The sequence below is a fragment of the Oncorhynchus mykiss genome, chromosome 30, assembly GCF_057628025.1.
Source record: "Oncorhynchus mykiss isolate SJ-2025 chromosome 30, ASM5762802v1, whole genome shotgun sequence".
Taxonomy (NCBI): Eukaryota; Metazoa; Chordata; class Actinopteri; order Salmoniformes; family Salmonidae; genus Oncorhynchus; species Oncorhynchus mykiss.
The window spans coordinates 33,295,933-33,312,128 of NC_143051.1; the positions used below are offsets into that span (position 1 = coordinate 33,295,933).

The window sequence follows — 16,196 nt, forward strand, 5'->3', positions numbered from 1 at the left end:
CTGAGACTAGGTAACATGGTCACCACCGATAAATCCATGATTATCGAAAACTTCAACAAGCATTTCTCAACGGCTGGCCATGCCTTCCGCCTGGCTACTCCAACCTCGGACAACAGCTCCCCCCCCCCCCGCAGCTACTCGCCCAAGCCTCTCCAGGTTCTCCTTTACCCAAATCCAGATAGCAGATGTCCTGAAAGAGCTGCAAAACCTGGACCCGTACAAATCAGCTGGGCTGGACAATCTGGACCCTCTATTCCTGAAACTATCCGCCGCCATTGTCGCAACCCCTATTACCAGCCTGTTCAACCTCTCTTTCATATCGTCTGAGATCCCCAAGGATTGGAAAGCTGCCGCAGTCATCCCCCTCTTCAAAGGGGGCGACACCCTGGACCCAAACTGTTACAGACCTATATCCATCCTGCCCTGCCTATCTAAGGTCTTCGAAAGCCAAGTCAACAAACAGGTCACTGACCATCTTGAATCCCACCGTACCTTCTCCGCTGTGCAATCTGGTTTCCGAGCCGGTCACGGGTGTACCTCAGCCACGCTCAAGGTACTAAACGATATCATAACCGCCATCGATAAAAGACAGTACTGTGCAGCCGTCTTCATAGACCTTGCCAAGGCTTTCGACTCTGTCAATCACCGTATTCTTATCGGCAGACTCAGTAGCCTCGGTTTTTCGGATGACTGCCTTGCCTGGTTCACCAATTACTTTGCAGACAGAGTTCAGTGTGTCAAATCGGAGGGCATGCTGTCCGGTCCTCTGGCAGTCTCTATGGGGGTGCCACAGGGTTCAATTCTCGGGCCGACTCTTTTCTCTGTATATATCAATGATGTTTCTCATGCTGCGGGCGATTCCCTGATCCACCTCTACGCAGACGACACCATTCTATATACTTCCGGCCCGTCCTTGGACACTGTGCTATCTAACCTCCAAACGAGATTCAATGCCATACAGCACTCCTTCCGTGGCCTCCAACTGCTCTTAAACGCTAGTAAAACCAAATGCATGCTTTTCAACCGTTCGCTGCCTGCACCCGCACGCCTGACCAGCATCACCACCCTGGATGGTTCCGACCTTGAATATGTGGACATCTATAAGTACCTAGGTGTCTGGCTAGACTCTAAACTCTCCTTCCAGACCCATATCAAACATCTCCAATCGAAAATCAAATCAAGAGTCGGCTTTCTATTCCGCAACAAAGCCTCCTTCACTCACGCCGCCAAACTTACCCTAGTAAAACTGACTATCCTACCGATCCTCGACTTCGGCGACGTCATCTACAAAATTGCTTCCAACACTCTACTCAGCAAACTGGATGCAGTTTATCACAGTGCCATCCGTTTTGTCACTAAAGCACCTTATACCACCCACCACTGCGACTTGTATGCTCTAGTCGGCTGGCCCTCGCTACATATTCGTCGCCAGACCCACTGGCTCCAGGTCATCTACAAGTCCATGCTAGGTAAAGCTCCGCCTTATCTCAGTTCACTGGTTACGATGGCAACACCCATCCGTAGCACGCGCTCCAGCAGGTGTATCTCACTGATCATCCCTAAAGCCAACACCTCATTTGGCCGCCTTTCGTTCCAGTTCTCTGCTGCCTGTGACTGGAACGAATTGCAAAAATCGCTGAAGTTGGAGACTTTTATCTCCCTCACCAACTTCAAACATCTGCTATCTGAGCAGCTAACCGATCGCTGCAGCTGTACATAGTCTATTGGTAAATAGCCCACCCATTTTCACCTACCTCATCCCCATACTGTTTTTATTTATTTATTTTTATTTTTCTGCTCTTTTGCACACCAATATCTCTACCTGTACATAACCATCTGATCATTTATCACTCCAGTGTTAATCTGCATAATTGTAATTATTTGCCTACCTTCTCATGCCTTTTGCACACAATGTATATATAGACTCCCCTTTTTTCTACTGTGTTATTGACTTGTTAATTGTTTACTCCATGTGTAACTCTGTGTTGTCTGTTCACACTGCTATGCCTTATCTTGGCCAGGTTGCAGTTGCAAATGAGAACTTGTTCTCAACTAGCCTACCTGGTTAAATAAAGGTGAAATAAAAAAAAAAAAACTTCTGTGAAATCAAACTGTCCACTTAGGAAGCAACACTGATTGACAATACATTTCACATGCTGTTATGCAAATGGAATAGACAACAGGTGGAAATTATAGGCAATTAGCAAGACACCCGTAATAAAGGAGTGGTTCTACAGGTGGTGACCACAGACCACTTCTCAGTTCCTATGCTTTCTGGCTGATGTTTTGGTCACTTTTGAATGCTGGCTGTGCTTTCACTCTAGTGGTAGCATGAGACGGAGTCTACAACCCACACAAGTGGCTCAGGTAGTGCAGCTCATCCAGGATGGCACATCAATGCGAGCTGTGGCAAGAAGGTTTGCTGTGTCTGTCAGCGTAGTGTCCAGAGCATGGAGGCGCTACCAGGAGACGGGCCAGTACATCAGGAGACGTGGAGGAGGCCGTAGGAGGGCAACAACCCAGCAGCAGGACTGCTACCTCCGCCTTTGTGCAAGGAGGAGCAGGAGGAGCACTGCCAGAGCCCTGCAAAATGACCTCCTGCAGGCCTCAAATGTGCATGTGTCTGCTCAAACGGTCAGAAACAGACTCCATGAGGGCGGTATGAGGGCCCGACGTCCACAGGTGGGGGTTGTGCTTACAGCCCGACACCGCGCTGGACGTTTGGCATTTGCCAGAGAACACCAAGATTGGCAAATTCGCCACTGGCGCCCTGTGCTCTTCACAGATGAAAGCAGGTTCACACTGAGCACATGTGACAGACGTGACAGTCTGGAGACGCCGTGGAGAACGTTTTGCTGCCTGCAACATCCTCCAGCATGACCGGTTTGGCGGTGGGTCAGTCATGGTGTGGGGTGGCATTTCTTTGGGGGGTCAAACAGCCCTCCATGTGCTCGCCAGAGGTAGCCTGACTGCCATTAGGTACCGAGATGAGATCCTCAGACCCCTTGTGAGACCATATGCTGGTGCGGTTGGCCCTGGGTTCCTCCTAATGCAAGACAATGCTAGACCTCATGTGGCTGGAGTGTGTCAGCAGTTCCTGCAAGAGGAAGGCATTGATGCTATGGACTGGCCCGCCCGTTCCCCAGACCTGAATCCAATTGAGCACATCTGGGACATCATGTCTCGCTCCATCCACCAACGCCACGTTGCACCACAGACTGTCCAGGAGTTGGCGGATGCTTTAGTCCAGGTCTGGGAGGAGATCCCTCAGGAGACCATCCGCCACCTCATCAGGAGCATGCCCAGGCGTTGTAGGGAGGTCATACAGGCACGTGGAGGCCACACACACTACTGAGCCTCATTTTGACTTGTTTTAAGGACATTACATCAAAGTTGGATCAGCATGTAGTGTGGTTTTCCACATTAATTTAGAGTGTGACTCCAAATCCAGACCTCCATGGGTTGATACATTTGATTTCCATTGATAATTTTTGTGTGATTTTGTTGTCAGCACATTCAACTATGTAAAGAAAAAACTATTTAATAAGAATATTTCATTCATTCAGATCTAGGATGTTATTTTAGTGTTCCCTTAATTTTTTTGAGCAGTGTATATAGAGAGGCTCATCAGCTTCAAGGTCCTTGTGTCCACATCACTGAGGACTTCACATAATAGTCTCACATCAGCAGTCATGAAGAAGGCACTGCAGTGCCTCTTCTCCCTCAGGAGACGAAAACGATTGGCATGGCCCCTTTGATCCTTGGGTAGTTTTACAGCCGCTCCATGGAGAGCATCCTGACTGGTTGTATCACCATCTGGTATGGCAACTGCTCCACACTTGACCGTGAGTCCATACAGAGCGTGGTGCGGACGGCCCAGCTTCCAGGACGTACATGCCAGGCAGTGTCTGAGAAAGGCCCCAAAAATTGCAAAAGGTTCCACCCATCAGAGACATGGACTGTTCTCAACGCTACCATCCGGTAGACGACACCTGTGAATCAAGGCTCAGACCAAGACTCCTAAACAGCTTTTATCCACTGGCCATAAGACTTAAATGACTAACAACTACTGCTCCCCCTCACACCTACACTGCTGCTAAATGTATTATTGATTACCTTTATTATTACAACTACACAGCTGTTCATTGATTGCCATTACCATAAGTATCTATTTATTCTGCTACTGGTCAATATTACTCCTGTTGATATGTATATATTACCTCTAGTATTCAATCAGTTAATCCTGCTACCTGTCACTTTTCTGCCCTGTTTACATGCATATCTGCCTATCACGACTACACAGACACCTAAATTATTGGAATGAATTTGCCATAAAACCTGAAGAAGCCTATTCTCCCATATTATGTTAATTTTCTCAGGTTGATAAATGAGTCACTGTGGATATGAATAGCGTGGCAGTAGTTACATGGGAGGTATTCTACAGTTCCCAGTGGGTTATTATAAAAGAGAATGACATCCCCAGAAACTACATTACATAAAATAGTCTTCAGCATCAACAGTAGCCTAACATGTATGTCATCGGTGGCATGGCAGGATTCAGGTTTGGATAGCACTGTTCATTTCATCCCTAGAGGGCCAAAGTACTGCTAGTGCCATTTTCTGCCTGGCTGTTTATGATTATGTTTAGAGTACTAAAGAGACAGTGCAGAGATTATCCCTCGAACTTAAGAAGCATTTTATTCAAACAGTTACATTCGGCTTTTAGTAGACAGTCTCAAGAGCAATTTGTGTTAAGTGCCTTGCTCAAAGGCAGATTTCGCACCTAGTCGCCTCTGCAGTCAATAGTGCAGTATAACCGCAGCACACTTAAAAAAAATACTAAATGCAGTGTAACTGCAGTCACAGTGCAGTTCAACTGTTCTGAAATGACTGCATCCAAAATCTAAGTCAACTGCAGTTGCAGTGTTAAAAAATACCTAAGGCTGGGATTCAAACCAGCAACCTTTTAGTTACTTGCTCAAAGCTCTTAACCACTAGGGGACCTGCCGCCCCATCAACTTCATACAGGTCATCAAAATAAATACCTTCTGAATATTGAGTTGCAACCCCCTTTGCCCTCAGAACAGCCTCAATTCGTCAGGGCATAGACTCTGGCCCATGTTGATTCCAACGCGTCCAACAGTTGTGTCAAGTTGGCTGGATGTCCTTTGGGTGGTGTACCACTCTTGATACACACGGTAAAGTGTTGAGCATGAAAAACCCAGCAGCATTGCAGTTCTTGACACACTCAAACCAGTACACCTGGCGTCTACTACCATACCCTGTTCTAAGGCACTTAAATATGTTGTCCATTCACCCTCTGAATGGCACACATCCCTCTCTCAATGATCCATGTCTAAAAAACCCTCTTTAACCTGTCTCCTCCCCTCCCCTCCCCTTCACACTGATTGAAGTGGATTTAACAGGTGACATCAATAAGGAATCATAGCTTTCACCTGGTCAGTATATCATGGAAAGAGCAGTATATTATATTATTTCTTAAACCCATATACAAACGTATTGTTTCACTTCAAATCCTTTGCTGTTTAGAACAGATCTTACTGAAAACAAAATAAAGGTCCAATATGGCACTTTCCTTCAAATGTGTAAGGCATCAATAAAGGTACAAAGTAGAAAACACTTACAATACATGTTGACTTGCCCCATCACCAACTACAGAAGGTACAGTCAAAAATGTGTTATGCCCCCATCGTAATCAAACGTCTCATAAAATCAAAACCGCTAGAAAAATACCACCACTGTCGGTAAGAGAAAAATGTACAAACGGAACGTGGACAGGCCTTGTCTGACTTATAGCCATGCAATTAAACAAGTTAGTGTGAGCAAAGTTATAACACCACCTGCGCTGCTACACATTCAAACAAAATAATGTCGTTTTTCCCAGTTTAAATAAATATATTTTAAAATGTGATTGTTTTGATGACTTCAGTTAGAATAACAGATGTTCAAATCTTAATTCAACATCTCACAACAATCTAATGCTTTCCAGAAACACACTTTCATGGTGTTCCATTGATTATAACGGTAAGACTGAGATAAGTCTATCACACAGTGGCATTATAACATTTTATAACTTAAAAAAATGACAGTACAGCACAACTTTTAAAAAGCCAAACCAAGGATTAAATGAAAGTAAAACTGTTCACCGAAGAATATTTTTGAAACCAGATTTTTTGACATTCATATACACAACAAAAATATGAACACAACATGTAAAGTGTTGGTCCCATGTTTCATGAGGTGAAATAAAAGATCTCAGAAATGTTCCATGAGCACACAAAGCATATTTCTCTCAAAATGTTGTGCTCAATTTGTTTACACCCATCAGTAGGGAGTATTTTTGTTCTGTAATAAAGCCCTTTGTGGGGGAAAATTCATTCTGATTGGCTGGGCTTGGCTCCCCAGTGGGTGATTCTATGCCCTCCCAGGCCCACCCCTTCACAGTCATATGAAATCCATAGATTATATTTCAAATTGACTGATTTCCTTACATGAACTGTAATTCAGAAAAATCTTTGAAATGGTTGTATTTATATTTCTGTTCAGTATATATGGAGTGTGTGTGACTGATGTGTGTAAGTATATGTTATGTTTTTGAGAAGTTCAGCATTTGGTGTTTTTATTTCGTTACTGTCTTCAGCTGCTTCCTAAAACACATGAGAAGAGAGAGGTTACACACATACAGTGGCAAGAAAAAGTATGTGAACCCTTTGGAATTACCTGGATTTCTGCATAAATTGATCCAATTGAATCTGATCTTCATCTAAGTCACAACAATAGACGAACATAGTGTGCTTAAACTAATAAAACACACAAATGATTGTATTTTTCTTGTCTATATTGAATACATAATTTAAACATTCACAGAGTAGGATGGAAAAGTATGTGAACCCCTAGGCTAATGACTTCTCCAAAAGCTAATTGGAGTCAGGAGTCAGCTAACCTGGAGTCCAATCAATGAGACTGGAGATTGGTTAGAGTTGCCTTGCCCTATAAAACAACTCACAAAATTTGACTTTGCTGTTCACAAGAAGCATTGCCTGATGTGAACCATGCTTTGAACAAGAGATCTCAGAAGACCTAAGATTAGGAATTGTTGACTTGCAAAAAGCTGGAAAGAACTTTTGCTACTCTCCCTAGGAGTGGCCGTCTTGCAAAGATGACTGCAAGAGCACAGCGCAGAACACTCAATGAGGTTAAGAAGAATCCTAGTGCCAGCTAAAGACTTAGAGAAATCTCTGGAACATGCTAACATCTCTGTTGATGAGTCTACGATACATGAAATAACCACGGAAGAAGCCACTGCTGTCCAAAAAAACATTGCTGTATATCTGAAGTTTGCAAAAGTGCACCCGGATGTTCCGTAGTCCTACTGCCAAAATATTCTGTGGACAAATGAAACTACAGTTGAGTTGTTTGGAAGGTACACACAACACTATGTGTGGAGAAAAAAAAGGCACAACACACCAACATCAAAACCTCATCCCAACTAAAGTACCGTGCTGCTTTGCTGCCTCAGGGCCTGGACAGCTTGCTATCATCAATGGAAAAGCGAATTCAAGTTTATCAAGACATTTTGCAGGAGAATGTTAGGCTGTCTGTCTGTCAATTGAAGCTCAACAGAAGTTGGGTGATGCAATAGGACAACGACCCAAAACACAGAAGTAAATCAACAACAGAATGGCTTCAACAGAAGAAAATACACCTTCTGGAGTGGCCCAGTCAGAGTCCTGATCTCAACCCGATTGAGATGCAGTGGCATGACCTCAAGAGACATCCCAAGAGTATTTCTGAACTAAAACAGTTTTGTAAAGAGGAATGGTCCAAAATTCCTCCTGGCCGTTGTGCAGGTCTGATCTGCAACTACAGAAAATGTTTGGTTGAGGTTATTGCTGCCAAAGGAGGGTCAACCAGTTAAAGGGTTCACATACTTTTCCCACTCTGCACTGTGAATGTTTACACGGGATGTTCAATAAAATACATGAAAACATAATTGTTTGTGTGTTATTAGTTTAAGCAGACTGTTTGTCTATTGTTTTGACCTAGATGAAGATCAGATCACATTTTATGACCAATTTATGCAGAAATTCAGGTATTTCTACAGGGTTCACATACTTTTTCTTGCCACTGTAAACACATTCCAACCAGTAGCAGTGGTTGTTTCTCTAGTTTGCTCACTGACATGAGGACACCTTCAGTGACTTAATCTGATGTTACTTACAGAAGTGCAGAGAGGACTGAAGTCTTCAGGAGACCTTCCCCAGAGTACGCAGAGTCAGTGTCATTAGCTAAAACAGAAACAAAACCCCAATGTTAGAAAAACAAGATTTTCAGGTTCATTACCAAGTTCCTAATGCATGGTTCACAGTAAATAAAACCTTCCATATTAATTAAGCAGATACATCAATTCACATTAAGTTTGAACCAGCATTACAATCTATAAGGAAAAGAGACAACCACATTCTAAAATGGATACAGTCAAACACAAAACAAAAATATGTGATATTTTCAGAATAGTGAACAATATGAACTGAGGTACTTACTGCTGGCTGGAACAAACCCTGAAACCGAGATAAACATGACGTTATTATTGACTCTGAAAGCTTGCTTTATTGGAATACAAGATAATATAATGTTTGAGATGATGCGGAATCCTGTATTCCTTCTGCATATCCTACTGCAGACTTGACATAAAGCCTTCGTGACAAGAGTCTTTATTTACATGAAACAGATTCAAATCAAACAGACTGTACTTCTACCATCACTACTATACTAATGATTTTAAACCAGTACTATGACCTGTCTACTACTTCTAAACTACTAAGTGAATCACTGCTGATACTATCTTTCCTTCTTTCCTCATTCACCTTTCTTCTTCTTCTTCTTCCAAATGACGACCACAACAACAACAACAACAACAACCAGGAGGAGAGCTACCACCCCTCCAATGATGGGGACAATGTTGGGGGCTGGGTCCTCTGTAATCATCAGAACAGAGCATTCAGACTACAGTGCAAGATAACACATTTCCATCTCAAATGAAATCCAAGCAGCATTCCCCTACATGTAAAAAACAAATTATAATAACAATTCAGGAGGTCAATGAGAACATGCAGTCAGACAGGTAGCTTTACTGAGCACATGAGGGAACTTAAATGAGGAATATTGGGTACATTTAGTAAGAGGGTTAGGTATAGTGTGTATTTTAATCTCTCCCTCTTACTCCAGTTGGTCTGGATCTCAGACTCAGTCAGAACCTTGATGAAGTCCTCCTTGATACCAGTGACCTGAACCACACACTGATACTTGTTGTTCTTCCACTCCTCAGGCATCACTGTGAGGTGGGTGCTTTTCTGGAAGGTTCTATCATTGTTGGGGAGAGTCTCTCCATTCTCCACACCTTCCTGGTGACCTTGTCCGTCTTTCTGCCAGAACACCATGACTCCACTGGGGTAGAAACCTGTAGCGTGGCAGGTCACTGGAGAAGAGGGGCTCTTCTGGAGCAGAGACACTGAGGGAGGGACTGGAGGGAATGAGAGAATTCAGACATTTCAGTGGTGATATTTTGAAAATAGCGCAGACTAAAAGCATCTACATTTATCCAAATGATACCATAAATGGTGATTTCTGTAGATAACACAGAATCAGTAAAGATAAAGGATGTTGGTGGTATAGATGAATGTCACAACAATATGGTGCATTCTGGATCATTAACCAGACATATTTCACTGTTGTTCCAGAACCACTCAATGTTCCTAAGTGATACATCTATAATTATGTAGTACTGGACTGAATTCACTAATCAAAACATAGATGTCAAGTGTTGCATAAACACAAGGACAAAAGAAAAATAAGTGACATTTCTGAATGTTTACCTGTCCTCATCAGAGTGCTCTTCCTATTGTCCACCTGCTTCTTCAGACACTCAATGCAGGTCTGGGTGAAGTAGTTCTTCCAGAATAACAGTCTACTGGTGTCACTGTTCCACTCATCCTGCATGAAATTGGGTTGCTGTTTTAGAGATTTCCAAGTTAATGTCTTCATGTCATACTCAAGGAAGTTCTCCCCATTATAACCCAGCTGTCCAAACCCCTCTGTCTGTTCAGTCTCATCATCCCGTGAGCAGCCATACATGTACTGGAGAATGTGGACTCCTGAAACAGAGAAAGAGAGTCAACAACACTGTGCAATCTGTTCTCCAGATTCAGTCTGCCAGTGGGATCTCCATCATCATGTATTAGTTGTTCAACCAGACAGGAATAAAACAGATCAGCTCAGACTCTATAGTGTGATGATGTCACACCTTCACCACAGAGACAGAGAGGTGATGAGGAGACTCAGTGTGGCTCTATTCTACACCAGCTGATGTTGGCTTGGTTCTATCTACTGTGTTGAAGATAAACATTGTGTTCAGTATAGTAGTGTTATTCTAACAAATGGATGTTGTGTAGAACTGTAGTTCAGTGAGGTGTGTAAATGAATAAAACACCGTTGACAAATGAAGACTGTCCTCTAGTGATGATGTCAGAGATAAATAGAGGAAGTGAGAGAGGATCCTCTGTTCAGTCAGGAACAACAGGAGAGAGATGGAGACTAACATGAGGAAGATTATCTCTCAATAATGTGAGCATACTGGAGCTATGTGTGTGTGTGTTCCCCAGATTCTGAGGGTGAAGGGTGAGTGTGTAGAGAGTTCCCCTGAGGCCTGATCAGCTCCAGCAGCAGAGCCCACAAGGAGTCACTGGGCACTATGGTCCATTAGAGCAGAGAAGCCAAACATATCATCATCACTAACATCATCATCATCAACATCATGTTCTGTTCCTCTGCTTCTCTCTACTGTCCCATCAGATCAGAGATTTACTCAGAGAAGCTGAGAAGACTGCAGCTCTACTGCGGGGGACAGAGGGCAGCACACAGCTGGGCAGTGTGGATAACACACACACACCATGAAAGCTCCACAGAGCAGACTGGAGGGACTGACTGAGGTCTTGACTGACAAATTAAACATGCAAGTGTATTCCGAGCAGAGATCTTTTTATTTTTATTTCACCTTTATTTAACCAGGTAGGCTAGTTGAGAACAAGTTCTCATTTACAACTGCGACCTGACATTCACCAACCTGCCATTCAAAGTAATTGGAGAGTGACCGTACCAATGATATTCGTCCATAAAGATGCTTATAGTTTGATGCCATTTACAGTAGTGGTCATCATCATCTGTCCTTCACACACTTAAAACAGTACACAGTTTTAAAATGAATGCTGTGCTGGTGTCCAGGAGTGGGACCATACATACAGTAAACATAAGCAGAGAAACAAAGGAGGCCATGTTAGAGGCTTTCTAATACTGAAGTCAGCTAATGATGCTGTGTGGTAAGTGTGTGAAGGAAACAGAAACAGGAAGGAGGAGCAGATCTGTACATCCCTGATATTCTAGATCTGTAACTTTACTGATCACTTCTCTAATCCTAATTAATTATTGTCTCCTAGAATAAGGGATTTTGACAGTTTATACAAACACAAATGATCAGATGAGGTAAAGATGAAGGACTTACCTCCACTTTGGTTAAAATGCTGCTTTAGAGTAGCGACTTCAGCTTTGAATGACTGCTGGGAATAAAATAAATTCTCTCTCTCCTTCTCACAGAACTCTGCGTCTGTCTGCTTCATCCAGTCCTGTTCGGGCACCACTTTCTGGATGTTGCTGTCATAGTGAACCATCTGAACACCATCCACCATCCCCACAAACACAAACTCTGGGAAGTTGGGAATGTCAGAAGATGCGGTGTAGAAATGCGTCAGGGAGTGAGTCACTAGAGGAAAGAAAGTACATGTTTATGTTGAATTCTGAACAGATCATCGTTTTCCAAAGTCATGTAGACTAGACAGAGGTTTACATTTTCTCTATATTCACTTTTTAGTTTCTCCACACTACTGTTTAATAAACTGGTTGTTTATATAATATTACTTTGAACATTTCCAAGACGGTATGTAACCCCTAGATATTACACATGTTGTGTATCAGACATGGAGAACCAATAATGCTTTATCAAGAGAATGATCTGGAATCAGTGTCTGATATATAGATGGTCTGATATATAGATGGACACACTGAACACTAAGAACAGTATTGTGAAATGGAACTGTGATATTCCTAGACAGATATTTCAGTAAATATATTACATGTGATAAACACAAGTGAAAACATTGCATTCCTTCCAAATGTACATGACATGGTCCCGTGTGGCTTAGTTGGTAGAACATGGTGCTTGCCACGCCTGGGTTTGGGGTTGGAATCTCACTGGGGACCAGTACAAAAACATATGCACTCACTACTGTAAGTCGCTCTGGATAAGAGCGTCTGATAAATAATGTAAGTTCATTGATAACAAGAAGCCCAAGACCACTCTCACTGTAAGACTGATAGATGACACTAATCTTTAGCAACTTTACATTTGACCTTATACTGTATTCATCCTGATAGGAACTACCAAGTGGTTTATATTGATTCAGTTCACACTCAGCTAAAAGGTAATATGGCATCCAAATAGACTTTTATGAAAGTCTATTAGTGGATTACATTTCATTCAGGGGAGAAAAATCCAAAAAACACAAACATTTTCTCGATTTTTGTAGGAATAACACTGCAGTGTCCAGGTGCAAAACATGTCATTGTTCACAGTCCTCTGGGGTGTTACTGACATCATATTCAGAGAGGAATGGTCAATTCTGTTTCTCAAAGGTGGCATGTTTTGCCTCTTTTCTGAATGTCAGTAGCACCCCAGTGCTGTTACTGAGAAAGCTATAGGCCGATGTGAGTGAGACTTTTAAACAGGTTTACACTTGCAAGGCCGCTAGGCCAGACGGAATACAAAGGTACATTCTCAGAGCATGCGCAGGCCAGCTGGCAAGCGTCTTCACTGACATTTTCAACCTCTCCTTGTCCCAGTCTGTAATCAACATTTCAAGCTGACCACCATTGTGCCTGTGCCCAAGAACTCAAAAGGTAACCTGCCTAAATGACTACTGTCCCGTAGCACTCACATCTGTAATCATGAAGTGCTTTGAAAGGCTGGTCATCAGTACATCACTGCTGCCGAGCTCCCTGCCATCCAGGACTTCTATATCAGGCAGTGTCAGAGGAACGGATGAAAAATTGCCAAAGACATCTGCCACCCAAGCCATAGATTGTTCTCTCTACCACCGTCTGTCAAGCGGTACCAGAGCATCGGCTCGCAGACCAACCTACTCCGAGACAGCTTCTATCCCTAAGCCATCAGACTGATACAGTGCCTTGCGAAAGTATTCGCCCCCCTTGAACTTTACGACCTTTTGCCACATTTCAGGCTTCAAACATAAAGATATAAAACTGTATTTTTTTGTGAAGAATCAACAACAAGTGGGACACAATCATGAAGTGGAACGACATTTATTGGATATTTCAAACTTTTTTAACAAATCAAAAATTGAAAAATTGGGCGTGCAAAATTATTCAGCCCCCTTAAGTTAATACTTTGTAGCGCCACCTTTTGGTGCGATTACAGCTGTAAGTCGCTTGGGGTATGTCTCTATCAGTTTTGCACATCGAGAGACTGACATTTTTTCCCATTCCTCCTTGCAAAACAGCTCGAGCTCAGTGAGGTTGGATGGAGAGCATTTGTGAACAGCAGTTTTCAGTTCTTTCCACAGATTCTCGATTGGATTCAGGTCTGGACTTTGACTTGGCCATTCTAACACCTGGATATGTTTATTTTTGAACCATTCCATTGTAGATTTTGCTTTATGTTTTGGATCATTGTCTTGTTGGAAGACAAATCTCCGTCCCAGTCTCAGGTCTTTTGCAGACTCCATCAGGTTTTCTTCCAGAATGGTCCTGTATTTGGCTCCATCCATCTTCCCATCAATTTTAACCATCTTCCCTGTCCCTGCTGAAGAAAAGCAGGCCCAAACCATGATGCTGCCACCACCATGTTTGACAGTGGGGATGGTGTGTTCAGGGTGATGAGCTGTGTTGCTTTTACGCCAAACATAATGTTTTGCATTGTTGCCAAAAAGTTCAATTTTGGTTTCATCTGACCACCTTCTTCCACATGTTTGGTGTGTCTCCCAGGTGGCTTGTGGCAAACTTTAACCGACACTTTTTATGGATATTTTTAAGAAATGGCTTTCTTCTTGCCACTCTTCCATAAAGGCCAGATTTGTGCAATATACGACTGATTGTTGTCCTATGGACAGAGTCTCCCACCTCAGCTGTAGATCTCTGCAGTTCATCCAGAGTGATCATGGGCCTCTTGGCTGCATCTCTGATCAGTCTTCTCCTTGTATGAGCTGAGAGTTTAGAGGGACGGCCAGGTCTTGGTAGATTTGCAGTGGTCTGATACTCCTTCCATTTCAATATTATCGCTTGCACAGTGCACTTGTTCTTCATGATGCTCTCTGCGCTTTTAACGGACCTCTGAGACTATCACAGTGCAGGTGCATTCATACAGAGACTTGATTACACACAGGTGGATTGTATTTATCATCATTAGTCATTTAGGTCAACATTGGATCATTCAGAGATCCTCACTGAACTTCTGGAGAGAGTTTGCTGCACTGAAAGTAAAGGGGCTGAATAATTTTGCATGCCCAATTTTTCAGTTTTTGATTTGTTAAAAAAGTTTGAAATATCCAATAAATGTCGTTCCACTTCATGATTGTGTCCCACTTGTTGTTGATTCTTCACAAAAAAATACAGTTTTATATTTTTATGTTTGAAGCCTGAAATGTGGCAAAAGGTTGCAAAGTTCAAGGGGGCCGAATACTTTCGCAATGCACTGTATATGCTGTTAAGATGGTGCTGACATTGGATCTAAGGTCGACCCAAAACAACATCGCAGCAGAAGAGGTAGACGGAGCGGCCTCCTGGTCAGACTTCGAAGGCGTGCACAACACCCACCACTTCCTAGTATACTACTCACCAATGTCCAGTCTCCAGACAACAAGGTGGATGAAATTAGGGCAATGGTTGCCTTCCAGAGAGACATCAGAGATTGTAACATTCTCTGTTTCACAGAAACATGGCTCTCAGCGGGTTTCTTCATGCGTTGCGCCAACAGAAATAAGTATGCTTAATGATTAACGACTCATGGTGTAATCATAATATAAAGGAGCTCAAGTCCTTCTGTTCACCTGACCTAGAATTCCTTACAATCAAATGCCAACCATATTATCTCCCAAGATAATTCTCATCAGTTATCATCACAGCTGTGTATATACCCCCTCAAGCAGATACCACGACGGCCCTCAAGGAACTTAACTGGACTCTATGTAAACTGGAAACCATATATCCTGAAGCTGCATTTATTGTAGCTGGGGATTTTAACAAAGCAAATTTGAGAACAAGGCTACCTAAATTCTATCAGCATATTGAATGCAGCACTCACGCAGGCAATACACTGGACCACTGCTACTCTAACTTCTGCGATGCATACAAGGCCCTCCCACGCCCTCCCTTCCGCAAAGCTGACCATGACTCCATCTTTAGTTGATAAGGAAGGACATTGGAGATGTTGTACCCACTGTGACTATTAAAACCTACCCTAAACAGAAACCGTGGATGGATGGCGGCATTCGCGCAAAACTGTAAGCACGCACCACCGCATTTAACCATTTAAAGTATAGTTATTCCCTCTGCAAGGCAATCAAACAAGCGCAATGTCAGTATTGGGACAAAGTGGAGTCGAAATTCAACGGCTCAGACACAAGACGTATGTGGCAGGGTCTACAGGCAATTATGGACTACGAAAAGAAAATCAGCCACATCACAACACCAGCATATTCAATCGCTCCCTATACCAGTCTGCTGTCCCCATATGCTTCAAGATGACCACCATTGTTCCTGTACCCAAGAAGGCAAAGATAACTGAACTAAATGACTATCGCCCCATAGCACTCACTTCTGTCATCATGATGTGCTTTAAGAGATTAGTCAAGGATCATATCACCTCCACCTTATCTGCCACCCTATACCCACTTCAGTTTGCATACCGCCCCAGCAGGTCCACAGACGATGCAATCGCCATCACACTGCACACTGCCTTATCCCATCTGGACAAGAGGAATACCTATGTAAGAATGCTACTCATTGATTACAGCTCAGCATTCAACACCATAGTACCCTCCAAGCTCATC

The 16,196-nt window shown here is 43.0% G+C and overlaps 1 protein-coding gene across 1 annotated transcript; it reads right to left on the bottom strand.

Moving 5' to 3' along the window:
- Window positions 1-4,675: 4,675 nt before the first annotated feature.
- Window positions 4,676-11,844, bottom strand: LOC110488354 (class I histocompatibility antigen, F10 alpha chain). The gene is made up of 8 exons (XM_090228480.1): window positions 11,579-11,844; window positions 9,897-10,175; window positions 9,245-9,544; window positions 8,889-8,999; window positions 8,565-8,582; window positions 8,243-8,309; window positions 6,119-6,668; window positions 4,676-5,392 (listed from the first exon to the last, which is right to left on the bottom strand). Exons 1-7 carry the CDS (start codon window positions 11,760-11,762, stop codon window positions 6,641-6,643), a joined length of 987 nt encoding a protein of 328 aa, XP_090084606.1. The 5' UTR covers window positions 11,763-11,844; the 3' UTR covers window positions 4,676-5,392; window positions 6,119-6,640.
- Window positions 11,845-16,196: the final 4,352 nt, after the last annotated feature.